Genomic DNA, 15,615 nt, shown 5'->3' on the forward strand with positions numbered 1-15,615 from the left:
TATGTGCCAACCCCGAGTGTTCTCTCTCTTTATTTGAAGGACACTGGGAAAGGGGGGGCATCCAGCTGGAAAAGGTGTTGTCAGTTGGTGGAGACCAGCAGGTGTCTATCAGGAGAAGGGTTGGTACAGGGTGCAAGGAAAGGTTAAAAGTTGGAGAAAGAGGAGGGACTGAGGAGACAGCCTCCCAGGGGAGTGACCCGGTGGTGGTGGAGCCTGAGGGGGACTGGAATGGAGGGTGAGGATGGGGCCAAGAGATAGATGAGGGGTAGGCCCGGCTTGGGAGCTTGGGAAGGCCCAGGATGCTCCCTTTCTGCTGAGGGGACTGCACATGGGCTTCAGCCTGCACTGACCCCTCCCCCCATCCTCAGATGGTGGGATTTGGACAGCTGGAGACCCAGTCACAGGAAAGCAGTCCACACAAGCTGCCTTCTCCACTCCAGGATGGCTGCAGCCAGAAGCAGGGCAGACAAGGGCCTGGTCTCTCCAGTAAAGCCCCAGATCCAGGAAGGGCTGGGAGGGCGAGGGCTGGGGCAGGGACAGGGAAGGTGCAGGGAAGAGCAAATGCAGACAGCAGCGTGCTCCAGCTCGAGGTCCCAGGCCGGAACCCCGCCTATGTCTGCACCAGGGTCAGCTGGACATCGCCTCCCACCTCCAGGTTGTTGATGGCGGGCAGGTTAGTCAGGCGGTGGTTGTAGTCAAACAGGTGCTGACCGTCCACAGCCACCTTGAGGCAGTGACCTTCACACATGATCCACACCTGGACAGATGGGCCGCGTCATTTGCACTCCGCTTGGAAGGCCCTCAAACCTGGATGCAGGCTGGCATCCACCAGCTCCTGCTTGCCTTCCTCAAGAGTGAATGAAGCCCGCCCCTCACCTGCAGGGCAGTCACCCTGAAGGATTCCCTCTTCATCAACATGTCCTTCTTCCTGTCCTTCCCCATATCTGTTCCCCTGGCAGAGAGTGCCCTTCCCCAGGCTCTGCAGTCCGCACACCTGCCCACATGGATAGCTGATCTTCCCCCTCCGGGACTCACCCCCTCTGGCAAGCCTTCCCTGCCTTTGGCAGCCTGACCCTTTTCTAGTCAAGTCAGGCGCCCCCTCAGGTCATGTTTCCCTCTCCCATCTTCCCTCTCCCTCTGGGCCCTAAGCCTTTAGGGACAGGGAGTCTGGCTTGTGCCCTCCATTTTCCTAGTACCCTGCACACCAGAGTGCTCTGACCTCCACTTCCGCCAGGAATTTATTTATTTTTTAAGCTCTCCAGGGGGTCTGTAATCAGGGCTGAGCATGCCTGCTCTGTGATCCTGGCCTCCAGCCTCACCACCCCCTTGGTTCATGGACAGGCACGGCCCAGGACTCTCCCTTCTGCAATAATAGCTGCTGGGAAACTCAGATCCTTGTGGGGTGAACTCCTTCTGTCACTGAGGTCTCCAGTGCACTGTGGCCTCTGAGAGCTGTCCCCATCTAAGGCAGCGGGGTCCCTGTCCAGGCCTCACTGTACCCCTTTATTCTCTGTTGCTTGGACACAGCACCTGTTGCGATGACCCTCCCCCACAAAACTGTAAACTTCCAGGCAGGACGTGGTCTGGCTGCTTGACTGCTCCCCTCCAACACCTGGGCTCCTTCCTGCCCCAAGTGGGCCTGGATGACAGAGCTGACAAATAGTTCTTGAGTGACTGAGTGAGTGAATAAATGAATGACCTCACTCGTGGGTTCCCTCTGGCACTTATTGGCTGTGTGACCTCAGACAAAGAACCTAAGAGTTTTCCCCTCTGTAAACAGCAGATCCACCCCCTATTTTACATGGGGCAGCAATAGGAAAACCATAATAACAATAACTTGTTGGGCCCAACCCTCATCCAAGAGGCCTCAGCCCCCGTCTTGTTCAAAGGGCCCCCAGTCACCCTCCACCCTCACCCCCTGCTTCGTTTGCCCCTTCAGAGCCCCTGGAGCTCCAGGCTGGGCACCTTACCAAGAAGCCCTGGCCTCGGACGAAGGGCATATTCCGGGTCAGGCCACGCTCCTCAGGCCCCCAACAGTTGTTGGTCTGCGTATTGCGGACCAGGGCATTCTCATCGAAACGGGGGTTCATGTGGAAGGCGATGTCATTCCCGCAGCGCAGGTTGATGTGGAACCTGGAGTGGGCAGCTCACCTGGATCTCTGCCCACTGGGCGCTGGGCCCCAGCCCCTCCCAGCGCTGGGGGGGGGGGGGGCAGGATCACCTCGGGGTATCTGTCCTCTCCGAGAGCGCAGGCTTACCTCTGAGCAGTGGGCAGGACGGTGCCCGAAATGGTGATGCTCTTGGAGGGGGACAGCCCCCCCGGGATGCTGGTGAAGAACGGTATTGGCTGTCGGGAGGAGAGGGGCACGTCAGCCAGCATCAGCCTGAGAGGCAACCGCTGTTGGGGGAACTCTCTGCAATGTCCATGAATTTGGACTGTCACCTGAGTTTGTCAAGTGTATGCGAGCGTCATATATTTTCAAGAAAGAGTCTTGAGAGCCCTAACTGGTTTGGCTCAATGGATAGAGAGTCGGCCTGCAGACAGAAGGGTCCCAGGTTTGATTCTGGTCAAGGACACATGCCCAGGTTGTGGCTCGATCCCCAGTAGAGGGCCTGCAGGAGGCAGCTTATCAATGATTCTCTCTCATCATTGATGTTTTTATCTCTCCTCCTTTCCTCTGAAATCAATAAAAATATATTTTAAAAAATAAATAAATTTAACAACAACAACAACAAAAAAAAGTCGTGATAGCTTTACTTGGTTAGCAAATGAGGAAACCTTCCCAGTGTTCCTCAAATTTATGAGCTTCAACTGGCACGAAAAGTCCCAGCCATTTTGTCGCACTGGATAGAGCATCCATCGGCCTTTAGTCTGAAGGGTCCCAGGTTTGATTCTGGTCAAGGGCGTGAACCTTGGTTGCAGGCTCCTCCCCAGCTTGGGACCTGGTCATGTCATGTGAAGGAGGCAACCAATCGATGTTTCTCTCATATCAATATTTCTCTCTGTCTAAAAGTCAGTGGAATAATATCCTCGGGTGAGGAATAAAAATCAGTAAGTAACTAAACTGCCACGAAAAGAACTTGGCTGGACACAAAAGGATACTCGGGCTGAGAAGAGGCCGTATAATGTGCTTGTGACAAAGGGGCACTTTGGAAGGTGAAAGTTCCTTACAACCATCTTCTAGTTTCCCGGATGTTTGAAGAACCTCAGCTCACCAAATGGCAGCTTTTACCTTTGTGAGCTGCCCTCGCCTCCCCCGCTGCCCTGCACAAACGGAACCATGCCCTCCCTGAGAAATCACTTACATAGCTGGGGCTGGAGTACGCCGGCGAGGGCATTACGGGATTCTGTTGAAAAGAGACCAGGAAATTCAGGGTGGGGTCACACCGCACCCAGGCCCCCAAGCACTCTAGAGAGGATGCTCCAGTGTGAGGCTTCCGCCCCTGGATTCTCCCATTCACCTTCCCTCTCCTGTCAGCCTTGGTGCAACTTCCTGCCACTGTCCCAGCCCCCATCATGGCCACCTGCCCTCAGCCCCTCCACAGGCAGCTCCCCTATCTCCAGGGCTCCCCGCCAACTTATACCAGTGGGAGGGAGCGGGTTGTGTGCTGATGGAGCTTGCAGACTTACAGCGAACATCTGTCCAGGGGTGCTCTGCACTGTGTGGATGACAGTTGGTGTCTGGAAGAAAGAAATGGGGTTTTTCACATGCTCTCATCAGCGCCAACACCGCCACTTGCCACCAGAGGGAACTACTTAACACACCCCCTCCCAGCAGCTGCAGGTGGGGAACCCTCTCAGTAGCCAAGACCAGACTCTGAAAACTGCCTGGTGGCCATCTTCCTTCCCAGGGGAGTTTCTCTAGCATAGTTTCACTTTGCAGGAAGAAGTAAATGCGGGCCATCGTGTCCACAGAATAGCAGGGGCTTGGGCAATTCAGCTTGTTTCCCAATTCATCAGCCCAGCCAACCACCCTTCCCCACTTTAAATCCCCACCCCATCCCTACCCCCATCCAGGTCAGGAGGGTGGCCCAAGGGTCTGGCCTCAGCTGTGCCAGTCGCCCTGTGGCAGAGAACTAATGCCTGGCCCTGCCTCCTCCTTTTAACCCACAGGAAGAACCAAAATGAAGAGTTTCCAAACAGAAAGCATGAAACTTACAATGGAAGTCCCGGTGGCCTGCCAATAACTTGGAGGCTGAAGGGGAGAAAAATAAAAATGGTGGTTAATATTGGTGCCACTGGACGGGGAGATGACAGCTGAAACGGTGGTCAGAAATGCCTCCCAGACCCATGCGCGCTTCCTTCCTGCTCCCAAGCAAGCCGCCCTGAGCCTGTGGTGCCCAGATGCTCACCCACCATCCCAGGTAACTGTGGTTAAAAACAGGGAGGGGCAGGCGGAGAGGGGACATCCCACAGGCTCCTCTAGTGAGCCAGAAGGATGTGTCTGACATAGGACATACAGCTCACCTCAGCTCCCAGAGGCAAAACAATTACTAGCCGTGTCCTATTTCACCAGGAGAGTGAAAACTAGTATTTCGTGAGACCTACTATGTGTCAAGCTCTGGCTTCAGTGCTTTATGAGGGAGGCATCCTTAGCTTCTCTTTTGCTAAGTGGGAGAACAGGCTCAGAGAGGTTAAGCACCTTCCCCAAGCCTGTCCTGGTAGCAAGCAATCAAATATAAAATGGTAGCCAGTTGGGTCTGGGTGTATCAGCAAACCTGTCCTTCCAAGGCCAAGGCCAAAGTCAGGCTGCCCTGCAAAGGCTCCCAGGAGCTCCACCATCCTAAGGCCAGTGTGGCAGGTGGCAGGGGCCCACCCTGCAGTGTGATGGGCCACAGGAAGCTGGGTAGGGAGGCACCCTTGCCCCTTCCCCCACTGCTCAAGTGGCCAAGGAAGGGCCAGGCCCTGCTCCTCTTCTTGCCCTGGCCCCTCCCCACCCAGCAGACTGGTCTGCTTTCCCTGACTGGTCTCCCCTTCTACTGACTGTGCAAACCACACCCCTCCTTCATTGATCCAGTCCCCACTGCACTCCAGGTACTGGGCACAGTGCTGGGGATACACAAAGGGGCAAGTCTCAACCCCAAGCTTATGGTTTGGGTGAAAGAGCAGATATAGTGACCAAGACAGACATGTAAATACAGTTATAACTGGACATGGTGACTGGAGTGCACAGAGCTGTTAAAAGTCCATCAGGTCAAGGAAGGGCTGGGGCATCCAGCAAACTGCCAGGCAGGAAAGATGCCCTGAGGAACCACATTGAAGCAGAGCATTGAAGGGCAGTTAGGGGTTGGCTGGGGTGAGGTGGCAAAGGGTCCTTTTGGCCCCAGGACAGCAGATGCAAAAGAGTGGTGGCCAGAAGGAGCCTGGAGAGAGCAGTGGAGGCTGAAGGAAGGTCTTCGTGCATGAGGTGGGAGGCCAGGAGGTGAGTGGGGCAAGACTGAGGAGGATTCTGCACATCCAGCTTGGGAGTTGGAGCTTTATTTGAGTCTGGGGCCTCCAAGAGATTTGAGCAGGAAGAGAATGAGATAAAATGTGCTTATGGGAAGGTCACTGTGGCAGTTGGTGGGTGTGAGGAGAGAAAGAGGGATGGGTCAGATGGCCTGGACCAAGGCAGTGGCTTCAGGAAGGAGAGGCGTTGGTGCACTGGAGGGATATTAAGAAAGGAAGGGAAGGACCAAGAACGCCTCCCAGGTCCCGGGCCTGGGTGCCTGGTGCTTGGAGATAGGGAACCTTGGGTGCACATGATGGGGCTTAGATGCCCTGCTGCCTGCGGCTGGAAGTAGTCTCTCTCTCAGACCCCTGTCCTTCCTGCTGACTGCTCAGCCTCCCAGGTGTCCATGGTCAACTCACTTTTGGTTTCTGCTCTTCGGACTCAGGCGAGCCACAGGGACTGGGGTAGGATTGCATCTCAGAGATTATCTTCTGGAAAGGGACTGCACGGGTGTCCTGTTCAAACAAAAGGTGACATGGAGTGAAGAGCAGCTTTAATGAGCCAAGGAGGAGTGGAAAGGCAGGGGCCGAGAGGAGAGGGAGAAAGCCAGGCAGGCAGGACAGAGTATGTGAAAGGGAGACAGTAAGAGATGGGACCAAAGAGAGAGGAGCTCATATTTGTTGCAGGCCTACTGTGTGCCTTTCCCATCTCAGGAGCACACTCAAACACCAAAGTGGAAATAACATCTCTAATCCAGACACCTGGGACCCTGTAGGAATGTGGGCCAGGCCTACCCAATCTTCCCTGTTTTCACAAAAAGTGAGACATTCAGATTTCCATGTGATAACACTTGACCTGGAAAATGTTTGCTAAAGTGCACATAACATTTACCACCTTCACCATTTTCAGGAGCACAGTGGAGGGCCATTCAGTACCTTCACACTATGGTGCAGCCATCACCAGCACTCAGCTCCACAATGCACACCGGCTCTTAACCTTGTAGATGTTGGCAATACATTCAAAAAATGGGAATTAACAGAGAGGGTCCAGTAGACCCTGGTGTGAGCCCATGAGGGACATTTCATGACCTCTGACATGTATCCATCATTGTGCCCACACAGTACCTCCTGGGGAGGCTGTAACTAGGCCCCTTGCACAGATGAGGAAACTGAGGCTGGGAGAGGCAGACTCACTTGTCTGAGATCCCACAGCTGGTGACAATGGCAGTGCTGGGATCTGAGCTAGAATGAGTTTTATTCCCAAGCTGGGTTCTTTCTGGAACCACATGGCCTCCTAACCAGGGTGAAGTAGAGGGACAGGCAAGAGAGAAAGGAGTCAGGTAGGCTGAGGCAGCTTCTCTGGACAGAGACAATGTCACAGGAAGACTGGAATGGGGGAGCCAAAGTTGTGTCCTAGGGTCACCTGAGTGAGAGATTGGCTGGAACTTTTGGACCCACCCAACAGGGCCTAGGCATAGCTAGACTGGCCCCTCCACCCAGACAGTGGGACAAGTGCTAGATGGACAGTCTAACCTCAATGCTCATCCATGTCACCTCCACACCACCGGTGAAGGAGATGGTGTCCACGCGGTGGAAGGGCACGCGGTGAGTGTACTTCGTAAACTCCTTTCCGTTCACCATCACCTGCCAACAGGAGCGCATATATCAGGAGAGAGTCCCAGACCAGGGCGGGGAGCACACCGGAACACTAGGACCCCTGCTTCCAGAAATTAAAGCCTGTCCAGTTTTCACCTCCACCCCCTGTAGGTGGGGGCCCAGCCTTCAGAGCTGCACCTGGTAAGGAACACACATGTGATCCCAAATGAAGCCAAACCCAGTCACCACTTGGCTCTAGTTTTGGCTTCTGAGTTCTTGTTTGATTATTGCTGTGGGTGTGTCTTTCTCAGCTCACCAGGGATGCCATTTCAATGTGCGCATTTCAATGGGCATAAAGTGCTCCTGGGAGCAGAGGAGAGGGGGCCTCAGGTTGCACACTGAGGGCCTGGGAGCGCCCTTCACACAGAGAAGCACAGACACAGCCATCCTCTCCCCCAGCCCAGCAGCACTGCTCTGCCTGCAAGAGCAATGACTCCACCCGCAGCCCTGAGCCACCCCTGGGCCTGCAGAAGGGCTGCCACAGCATCACCACAAACAGGTGCTGTCAGGGACCTGGAGCGGACAAGGCTGCAGCAGAGTATGGAAGTCACCTGGACCCGAGGCCAAAGAGCAGGTGGGGACTTATCAGCTCTTATTTCCTGGTAACAGAAGCAACAGGTGCTGTGTAGGTGCAGGTGCAGGTGTGTAACCTCCTCTGATCTCTATAATGGCATTGCTTGGGTCATTATTTACAGGTTTTTCTCCAGGCTTCAAAGGGCAGGGGGACAGGCAGTGGGAGGGAGAGAGGAGAATCCTGCTCACCTGGAAACAGGAGTTCTCCACCAGGAAGCTGATCTCAAAAGGAATTCCCACCTGGAAGGGATTTATCATCGTTCTCTCCTCCTTCTTAGACCATTTTTTCTGCTTGGTGTTATAGACCACATACCCGCCTTCTTCAAACCGAGGGTTGAAGTGGAAGGCAATGTCATTGTCACTGAAGCCGGTCTGAAAGTTCACAGCAAACCTAGGTGGACGGAAATCAGACAGTGTTCTGGTTTACGGACAAAGGCAGGAGCAGGAGGGCCCGGGACCTCTGACTTCCATGTGTGCCTGGGAACTTGCCTACAACCTGTGAGGCAGGTGTGCACCCACCCCACTTTGCTGCCTTCCTTTGTGTTTACCTAACGTGAGCTTAGTGTGTTTTGTGTAATTATTGCATTTTGCCCTTTGCAGTGTGACTTTAAGCAGGAACTGGGTAAAGATCAATGTGGACTCTAGCCTCAGGAAGCATAGGTCTTGGAAACTGATATCACATTTGTTTGAAGATACAAATCCAGGAATTTGCCCAGAAGCAAGAGCCTCTCATGCCCAGCGGCACTGGCTAGAGGCCAGCCCACGACTGCTCAATTGGGAAGGAAGAGAACAAATGGAGAGAACATGTGACATTGATGGAATTTACCTACAAAGACGGTGTCTGAGTGGGGAGGCATGAGATGGATATGGGCTCTCCAGGCAGGAGAACTTCTTATAGGTGTGTCTGTCCCTCATCAGAGGTTGGTGTGTGTCCCACCCCGACCCCAACTCATACTGTTAGTTTCTGGAGGTGACCTGGAAAACACTACCCTGTAATGAAAGCACCCAGGGCAGGGCTTCCTTTCTTCCTTTGGGGTTGATCAATGAGGTGTTCAGGAAGTCTCCACAAAAATAAATTTTAATTTCTTTCTCAGAAGGAAGCTCTCACCTTCAAAACTTCCTTTAGGGGTAGCTATGGCTCTAAGGTGAGGAATTAGAACAAAAGAACCTTCCCAAGGAGCCAGGCTCACGAAAGGGGCGCGATAAATGTCACCTGTCCTAAAACCAGTCCCAATCCCAGGAGTCACTGTCTACTCCTGCCTTCCCCCAGCTCAGCATGAGCATGGTTCATAGCCTGCTTCTTGGGGTCATTCTGGTGTCCCCAACTAATGCACAGCACTCATGGAAGCCCCCACCCGCTTTCCTGTCTTCTGCACCCCCACAGGGCCAGGCTCTGAACCAAGCCCAGAGGTGACCCTAGATAGACATTCTACTCAATTCCTGCAGAGCCCCACCCAAACCAGGCAAGAGCCCCACACCTCCACACCACCTGGACCTCAGCAGAGGGCAGACAGGCCTGCTTGAGAATTAGAGGGCTCTCCAGCCTCTGAGAAAATGTACAAGCTCTTCCCTGTTCCCCAAAGTCCCCTCTTGGGTGGGAAACAGTGCTGAGATGTTTGAATTTTGAAATGACTTTGTATTTTCCAGGAAGGAACTTGAAACAGAAAGAGATCAAATTAAATTTGAGCATTAGGGAGTTTGGTTCAGTGGATAAAGCATTGGCCTGGAGACTGAAGGTTCCTGGTTTCCATTTGAGTCAAGGGCACATGCCTGGGTTGTGAGTCAGTCCTCCATAGGGAGCATGCAGGAAGCAGCCGATCAATGATTCTCTCTCATCATTGATGTTTCTATCTCTCTCTCTTCTCTCTCTTTCCCTTCTAAAATCAATACAAATATATTTCTAAAAAATTACATTGGATGGCAAATTTAAATATTTTAAATACAACCAAGATTACTTTACCCATCAAAGCTATCACTTAGAATTGAAGATCAGAATAAGAGCTTCTCAGACAAGAAAAAGCTAAAGGAGTTCATCACCAACAAACCAGTATTACATGAAATGTTGAAGGCTTTCTTTAAGAAGACGAAAAAAATATAAAAATAATATAAACCATGAAATGGAAATAAGTATATAGTCACCAAAAATCTAATATCAAAATCTAAAATTCGAAATAAATGACAAGAAATCTAATAAACAAAATAAACTGGTGAATAAAATAGAATCAGAGGCATGGAAACAGGGAACAAACTGATGAATCTCAGAGAAGGATTAGGAAGAAGTTAGCCAAAGACCTTATATGCATATATGCATTAACTATGGACACAAACAATAGAGTGGTGAAGGCCTGGGGGTGGGGGACTGGATGGAGGGTGGCAATATGGGGGGAAGGGGAAGAGTAACATCTGTAATACTCTAAACAAAAAGACTTTTTAATAAACAAATGGGACTACATCAAAATAAAAAGCTTCTGCACAGCAAAAGAAACCATCAGCAAAACAACAAGAAAGCCCACTGCATGGGAGAACACATTTGCCAATGTTATATCCAATAAGGGTTTAATCTCCAAAATTTATAGAGAACTCTTACAGCTTAACAGAAGGAAGATAAACAATCCAGTCAAAAAAATGGCAAAGGACCTAAATAGACACTTTCCAAAACAAGATATACAGAAGGCCAAAAGACATATGAAAACATGCTCAAAGTCACTAATCATCAGGAAGATGCAAATCAAAACAACAATGAGATACTATCTCACACATGTCAGAATGTCTATCAACAAATCAACAAACAACAAGTGCTGGTGAGGGTGTAGGGAAAAAGGAACCCTCCTGCACTGCTGCTGGGAATGCAGACTGACACAGCCACTGTGGAAAACAGTATGGAGTTTCCTCAAAACATTAAAAATGGAACTCCCATTTGACCCCATAATCCCACTTCTAGGAATGTATCCCAAGAAATCAGAAACACCAATCAGAAGGATATATGCACCCCTATGTTCATAGAAGCACAATTTATAATAGCTAAGATTTGGAAACAGCCTAAGTGCCCGTCAGCAGTTGAGTGGATTAGAAAACTTTGGTACATCTACACAATGGAAAACTGTGCTGCAGTAAAAAAGAAAGAACTCTTAGCATTTGCAATAGCATGAATGGACCTGGAGAGCATTATGCTAAGCAAAATAAGCCAGTTAGAGAAAGATAAATATCACATGATCTGACTCATTTGTGGAATATAATGAACATAAACTCATGAACAAAAATAGATCCAGAGACATAGAAGCATCGATTAGACCGTCAAACCTCAGAGGGAACACAGGGGATGATGAGGGAGGGGGGTAAGAGATCAACCAAAGGACTTGTATGTGTGCATACAAGCATAACCAATGCACACAGACAATGGGGGGGGGTGGTGAAGGCATGTGCAGGGGTGTAGGAGTGGCTAGGGAGAGGTCAATGGGAGGGAAAGGAGACACATGTAATACTTAAAGCGATAAATATTTTAAATTAAAAAAGATATAGATAAAAAAAGATTTCCACATCCACCAAGTGAGGGCTTCGACGTGAATGAAGGCCATTTTGGGAAGTAAAGGAGGCATCATTTTGCATCTCTGGGTCTTCCTGTGCAAAATTCAACCCTAGCTCATGATCTGCCCTGGGGCTGGCCTTAGCCTATGAGTGCCCGCTCTCCCTGTGTCGATGGGGAGTCTGTGTTAATGGTGTCAGATTCTACTGGCAGAGGGCAGGGGTACCATGCAGTGTTGGCAGGGGCCAGGCCCTACACAGCCAGCATCCTCTGAGCCAGGCACAGTCAGTTCGGAGAGTGTCGGGTGAGCCACCCTGAGCAGACAGTAGACATTTCGCTAAGGGTCAAGGCTGGAGAGAAACAACACTTCCAGGTACCTGGTTCCACAGGACTGAAGAAACACCCCTTTGACAGTGATCTGATGTCCACACTGGAGGCCCCCTTGTGTGGCCCTAGAGAAGGGCACAACCTGCAGGGAGAAGAAGGCAGTCAGTTAGGGTCCTGCTCCTTCTGTCCAATCCCTCCGGCACTTCCGAGTGGCTGGCCTGGTGTGTCAAGCAATGTCCCAGGGGCCCGATGCAGCTGTGAATTGGGCATATGGAGTCTCAGGCTCATGGATGTCCCTGCCTGTGAGGAATTAGACCTGAATCTGGGGACTTACATGTTCCTTCTAAGATAAGGAGGCCTCTGGGCTCTGAGACGACATAACCCAGAGCTGATCTCTCTTAAGGGGAAGTAGCAGCTTTCCAGAGAAGGAAGTACCATGAACATGACCCTGAAAGGGGGAGGAATCAGGGTAGTGAGAGGGGCTGCTAGCAAAGGCCCAGGGTCCTGGTTGAAGACTCAGAAAACCAAGGGACCAAGGAGGCCAGCAGCTTATCCCAAAGGATAAACCTTCTGCTCCCCTGTGAAGGCCAAGAAGAAGGCAGCCTCCTGCACACCCACCATAGAACAGTGTGACCGTGACCTTTGCCCTCCTAGCCACCTCAGGTAGCACCTGGTCCTGGATGCTCTGTAACCTCGGGGCAGCCTCCTCTCCTGCTCCTGCTCCCCAGTCCCTCCCCAGGCCCTGGGCAACCTCCGAGGTCCTAGTGAGGTGTCTGCATGCCTCCCAGGCCCCATAGAGCCCACTTTGTCACATGCCCTTCCCGGGCCACTTGGAAGGAACAATGGTTATGGTGAGGCTTGCATCGTTTCAGAGCCAGGCATTGCCCAGGTTTGGAGCCTCATTCTGCTGCTCGTTTCCTGAGTGACCTCAGGAAGCTTATGTGGCCCCTTTTGCCTCAGTTTCCTCATCTGTAACATAGGGATAAATCTTACCTTCTGTGTAAAATCCATGATTTAGTGAGAAAAGGGCTGGGGAAGGGACTGGCACATAGTAGGTGTCTCTACCACCCCCGTCTCTCTTGGTCTCTCTGAGCAAAATTCCAAAATTGGTTTCTTCTTGACTTTTAAGCTAACTCCCAGGATGCCTTTGATCTGATGTGCTCTTAACCTGCATTAACCTAGGAGATTACTTGTAGCACTTAGTCAACCATCACATTTTTCTAGTATTTAATGTCTTCTCTAACTTCTCCTTTTAGCCAACTCCCTACAAAAATGAAATGCGTATAAGAGCCAGACAGGTGGTGTGTATGAGGGAGATTGTCAGGTGGGGGACAATAGGGATTGACAGAAACTATGACAAAATAGACATCAACTCTCTCATCTAAAGGGACAGCATCCTCTCAGCTCTAATCAGGACGAATTCATTAATTTAGATGGATTAACCCTCTGCTGGGTCAGAGCTCCCCCTCAGCTCCCGGCCAGGCCTGCAGGCTGAGGACTCTTCCCTCCTCTTCCTCTCTGGAGGGTCAGAGAGCAGAGCCAGGCCACCGGCCAGAGGGTGCGCAGCCTCCTGGAGGCCCAGTGTCCCCAGCGGGCATGCAGCCACAGCTGGCCCGCGGGGCTCACTGCAGGGCCTGTGGGAGCCTTTCAGCCTCCCATACAGGTATGGAAACTGAGGCTGCTGCCCCAAGGGTTCTGAGGTGCTTCTGGGGCCCATTTCCCTGGCTGTTCCTAGCTATCCTGGCAACAGCCATGGCCATTGTCAGGGCCACCCCTACAGATGAGCACAGAAGGTCTGGTAACGTGCCCAAAGCCACCCAGCGGGTCCGTGATAGAGTGGGCTGTGGATCCCAGCACCCATGTGTGAAGCCCCACACAGGCTGCTTCTCAGGATGAAGCAGAGACATCCTGGCTCCTGGCTCTCTGAGGGCTTCCCCAACCAAACAGCGAGTCTTGTCCTGCGTGTGGTTCCAGCTTCCACCCTGGCCTCTGAGGAGGCTTGGCCAGATGTGGCCCGCGGGGTTTGGGCAAGGAATGGGGGTGAGGCCCCTGACGCAGACCCTCATGGAGGTCAGCTGGTCAGCGGAACAGCCTGGTGCAGTGTTTCTGGCACACTTTGGAGGAAGAGGGAGGCCAATGCTGACTGCTGGAAACCACTGGGTCACCCGGGGAGAGTGACTGGGTGTGTCTGGCGCCTGTAGGGACTCCACCCACCGTCCTTTCTGTCTGACACCAAAGCCCTGGTTGGATTTTTGTTTGTTTGTTTGTTTTATCCTCACCCAATGATATGGTTTTTAATTTTATAGAGGAAGAGAGAGAGTGAGAGAGATTCGTTGCCTCTGAAATGCACCCCGATAGAGGACCAATTCCACAATCTTTTGGTGATCAGGACGACACTCCAACTAAAAGAGCCACCTGCCAGGGCACCAAGGCCCTGTTTGAACTCTGCTGCCCTTTGGGACTGCCCTCTGATTTGTATAATTACTGGTAGCTTTTGGACCCAAGGATAGAAAAGTACTAATCAGTCGCCATGAGAAGAAAGTGTCAGGGCCTAAAGGAGGTCTGGGATCCCCGATCTGACAGACAATGAGCCTAAGGGGACAACTTCTGACCCTGAGCCTCCCCCCACCCACCACACACACACACGTTCCCCACACACACTTAAGGCAGCAACGGGGTCTGGCCTACTTTCTGCAGCTGCACCTGCAGAGCCTTTCAAGGTTAACCGAGGACCATGCCAGGGCCCCTACCCAGGGCAGTTAGAGTGTGAGACCCAGGCAGCTTCCCCCTCAGCGCTGTGCTGACAACCCGCCCCACCCAGGAACGGCCCTGTCATCCACCTCCCAGCTCTCAGGAAACTGTTTGCCGAGGCTGGGAGAGGCTTCCACGGGGCGGTCCAGGGCACAGTGACCTCTTGAAGCTGGGCTGGCACCTGCCTGCCTTCCCCCATGACTGTTCCCCCTGTGGGCACCTCCCCTTTGGGGTAAACAAGGCACCCTCCTTCCCCACCATCTGGGACATCTGGTAAGTGGCCTCAACGTCTCTGAGTCTCAGGTTCTCATGGATGGCGTGGGAATAATAAAGCTCAGAGGCTTTAAACCTGGCCACCCAGACAGGGCCCATACATGTGGCCAAACAATGGAAAGGCTGCCCTTTGCATCCCACACTGCAGGGCAGCCCCCTCCTCCCTCACTCCTCTGAGGGCCCCTCTGCACACACCCTGGACCTGCCCTGTTAACTCACCCCCAGGGAGCAGACACCCCTCACAGGTCTTCCCTGCTGCCCCCAGAATCCAAGCCATGTTCCACACTTCTACAGCCCCACTGCGTGCCAGGCACCATTCACATACCCTAGATATGCTACCTCCATCCTCACCCCAATCCTGGGAGGCGGCTCAAGGATTACCCCTATTTTACAGATGTGGAAACTGAGGCCCAGAGAGCTAACAACAGCTCGCCTGAGGTCACCTGGCTAGGAAACGGCTGAACCCAGGGAGGCCATCTCCTAAGTCAGTGCCCAGACCTGACTGCTGGGCTCCCCGGAAGTCCTGCTGACTTCCCCTTTCACTCCAACAGAGCCCACTCTTCCAGTGCTGCCCAGTGCCCTCCTGCCCTCAGCACCCAGGACAGGTCAGGCGCCCAGAGGGAGCTTAGCACCATCTTTGCAAAGGGATGTCTCAGGATTGCCCCATTGGACATGTCAGCCCCCCATACCCCCTCTGCCACCCCAGTCTGGTTTTCTAGGAGACCCAGCGCGGCTTCCCTGAAAGGCAGCCAGTCAGCCCTGCAGCATCGCCTGTGCCCACAGCCTGGAACTCACTGGGTTCATGAAGGAAAGCGGGACGCTGCTGGGGGCCATCTCTCCACCACCTCTGTGGTCACGGCTGCTCCTCACACAGCCAGGCAGTTGTCTGCACTGGGGAGGACTTCACTGTGAAACAGAAACCAAAGCTACTTGGCTCTTATTCAATGGGGAGGAGCCAGTAGCAAGAGGAAGTGGGTCTAGAGAAAGGGAATGTTGACATGCTGGGGGAAAAGGTGAGGATGGGACTCTGGAACAGGTAAGTAGATACTCCCACACCAGTGACCTTGATGCTTCCAGCTCC

At 52.5% G+C, this 15,615-nt stretch overlaps 1 protein-coding gene across 7 annotated transcripts in view; it reads right to left on the reverse strand.

Moving 5' to 3' along the window:
• Positions 1-15,615, reverse strand: part of LOC311611040 (galectin-9-like) — a 47,048-nt gene continuing 31,433 nt past the window's right edge. For 2 of the 7 annotated variants that reach the window (XM_084862754.1, XM_084862759.1), the window contains exons 6-12: positions 5,852-5,947; positions 4,161-4,196; positions 3,632-3,682; positions 3,307-3,348; positions 2,259-2,398; positions 1,971-2,133; positions 1-757 (exon numbers count right to left, since the gene is read on the reverse strand). In XM_084862754.1, coding sequence (XP_084718880.1) covers positions 611-757; positions 1,971-2,133; positions 2,259-2,398; positions 3,307-3,348; positions 3,632-3,682; positions 4,161-4,196; positions 5,852-5,947 — 675 coding nt within the window. In that variant the 3' untranslated portion in view covers positions 1-610. Of the gene's footprint in view, positions 758-1,970; positions 2,134-2,258; positions 2,399-3,306; positions 3,349-3,631; positions 3,683-4,160; positions 4,197-5,851; positions 5,948-6,964; positions 7,076-7,849; positions 8,052-11,560; positions 11,653-15,329; positions 15,441-15,615 lie in introns of all 7 variants that reach the window. The other 5 variants (XM_084862760.1, XM_084862757.1, XM_084862761.1 and 2 more) reach the window with 5 other exon arrangements.

This window comes from Pipistrellus hanaki, assembly GCF_964339955.1.
Source record: "Pipistrellus hanaki genome assembly, chromosome: 16".
NCBI lineage: Eukaryota > Metazoa > Chordata > Mammalia > Chiroptera > Vespertilionidae > Pipistrellus > Pipistrellus hanaki.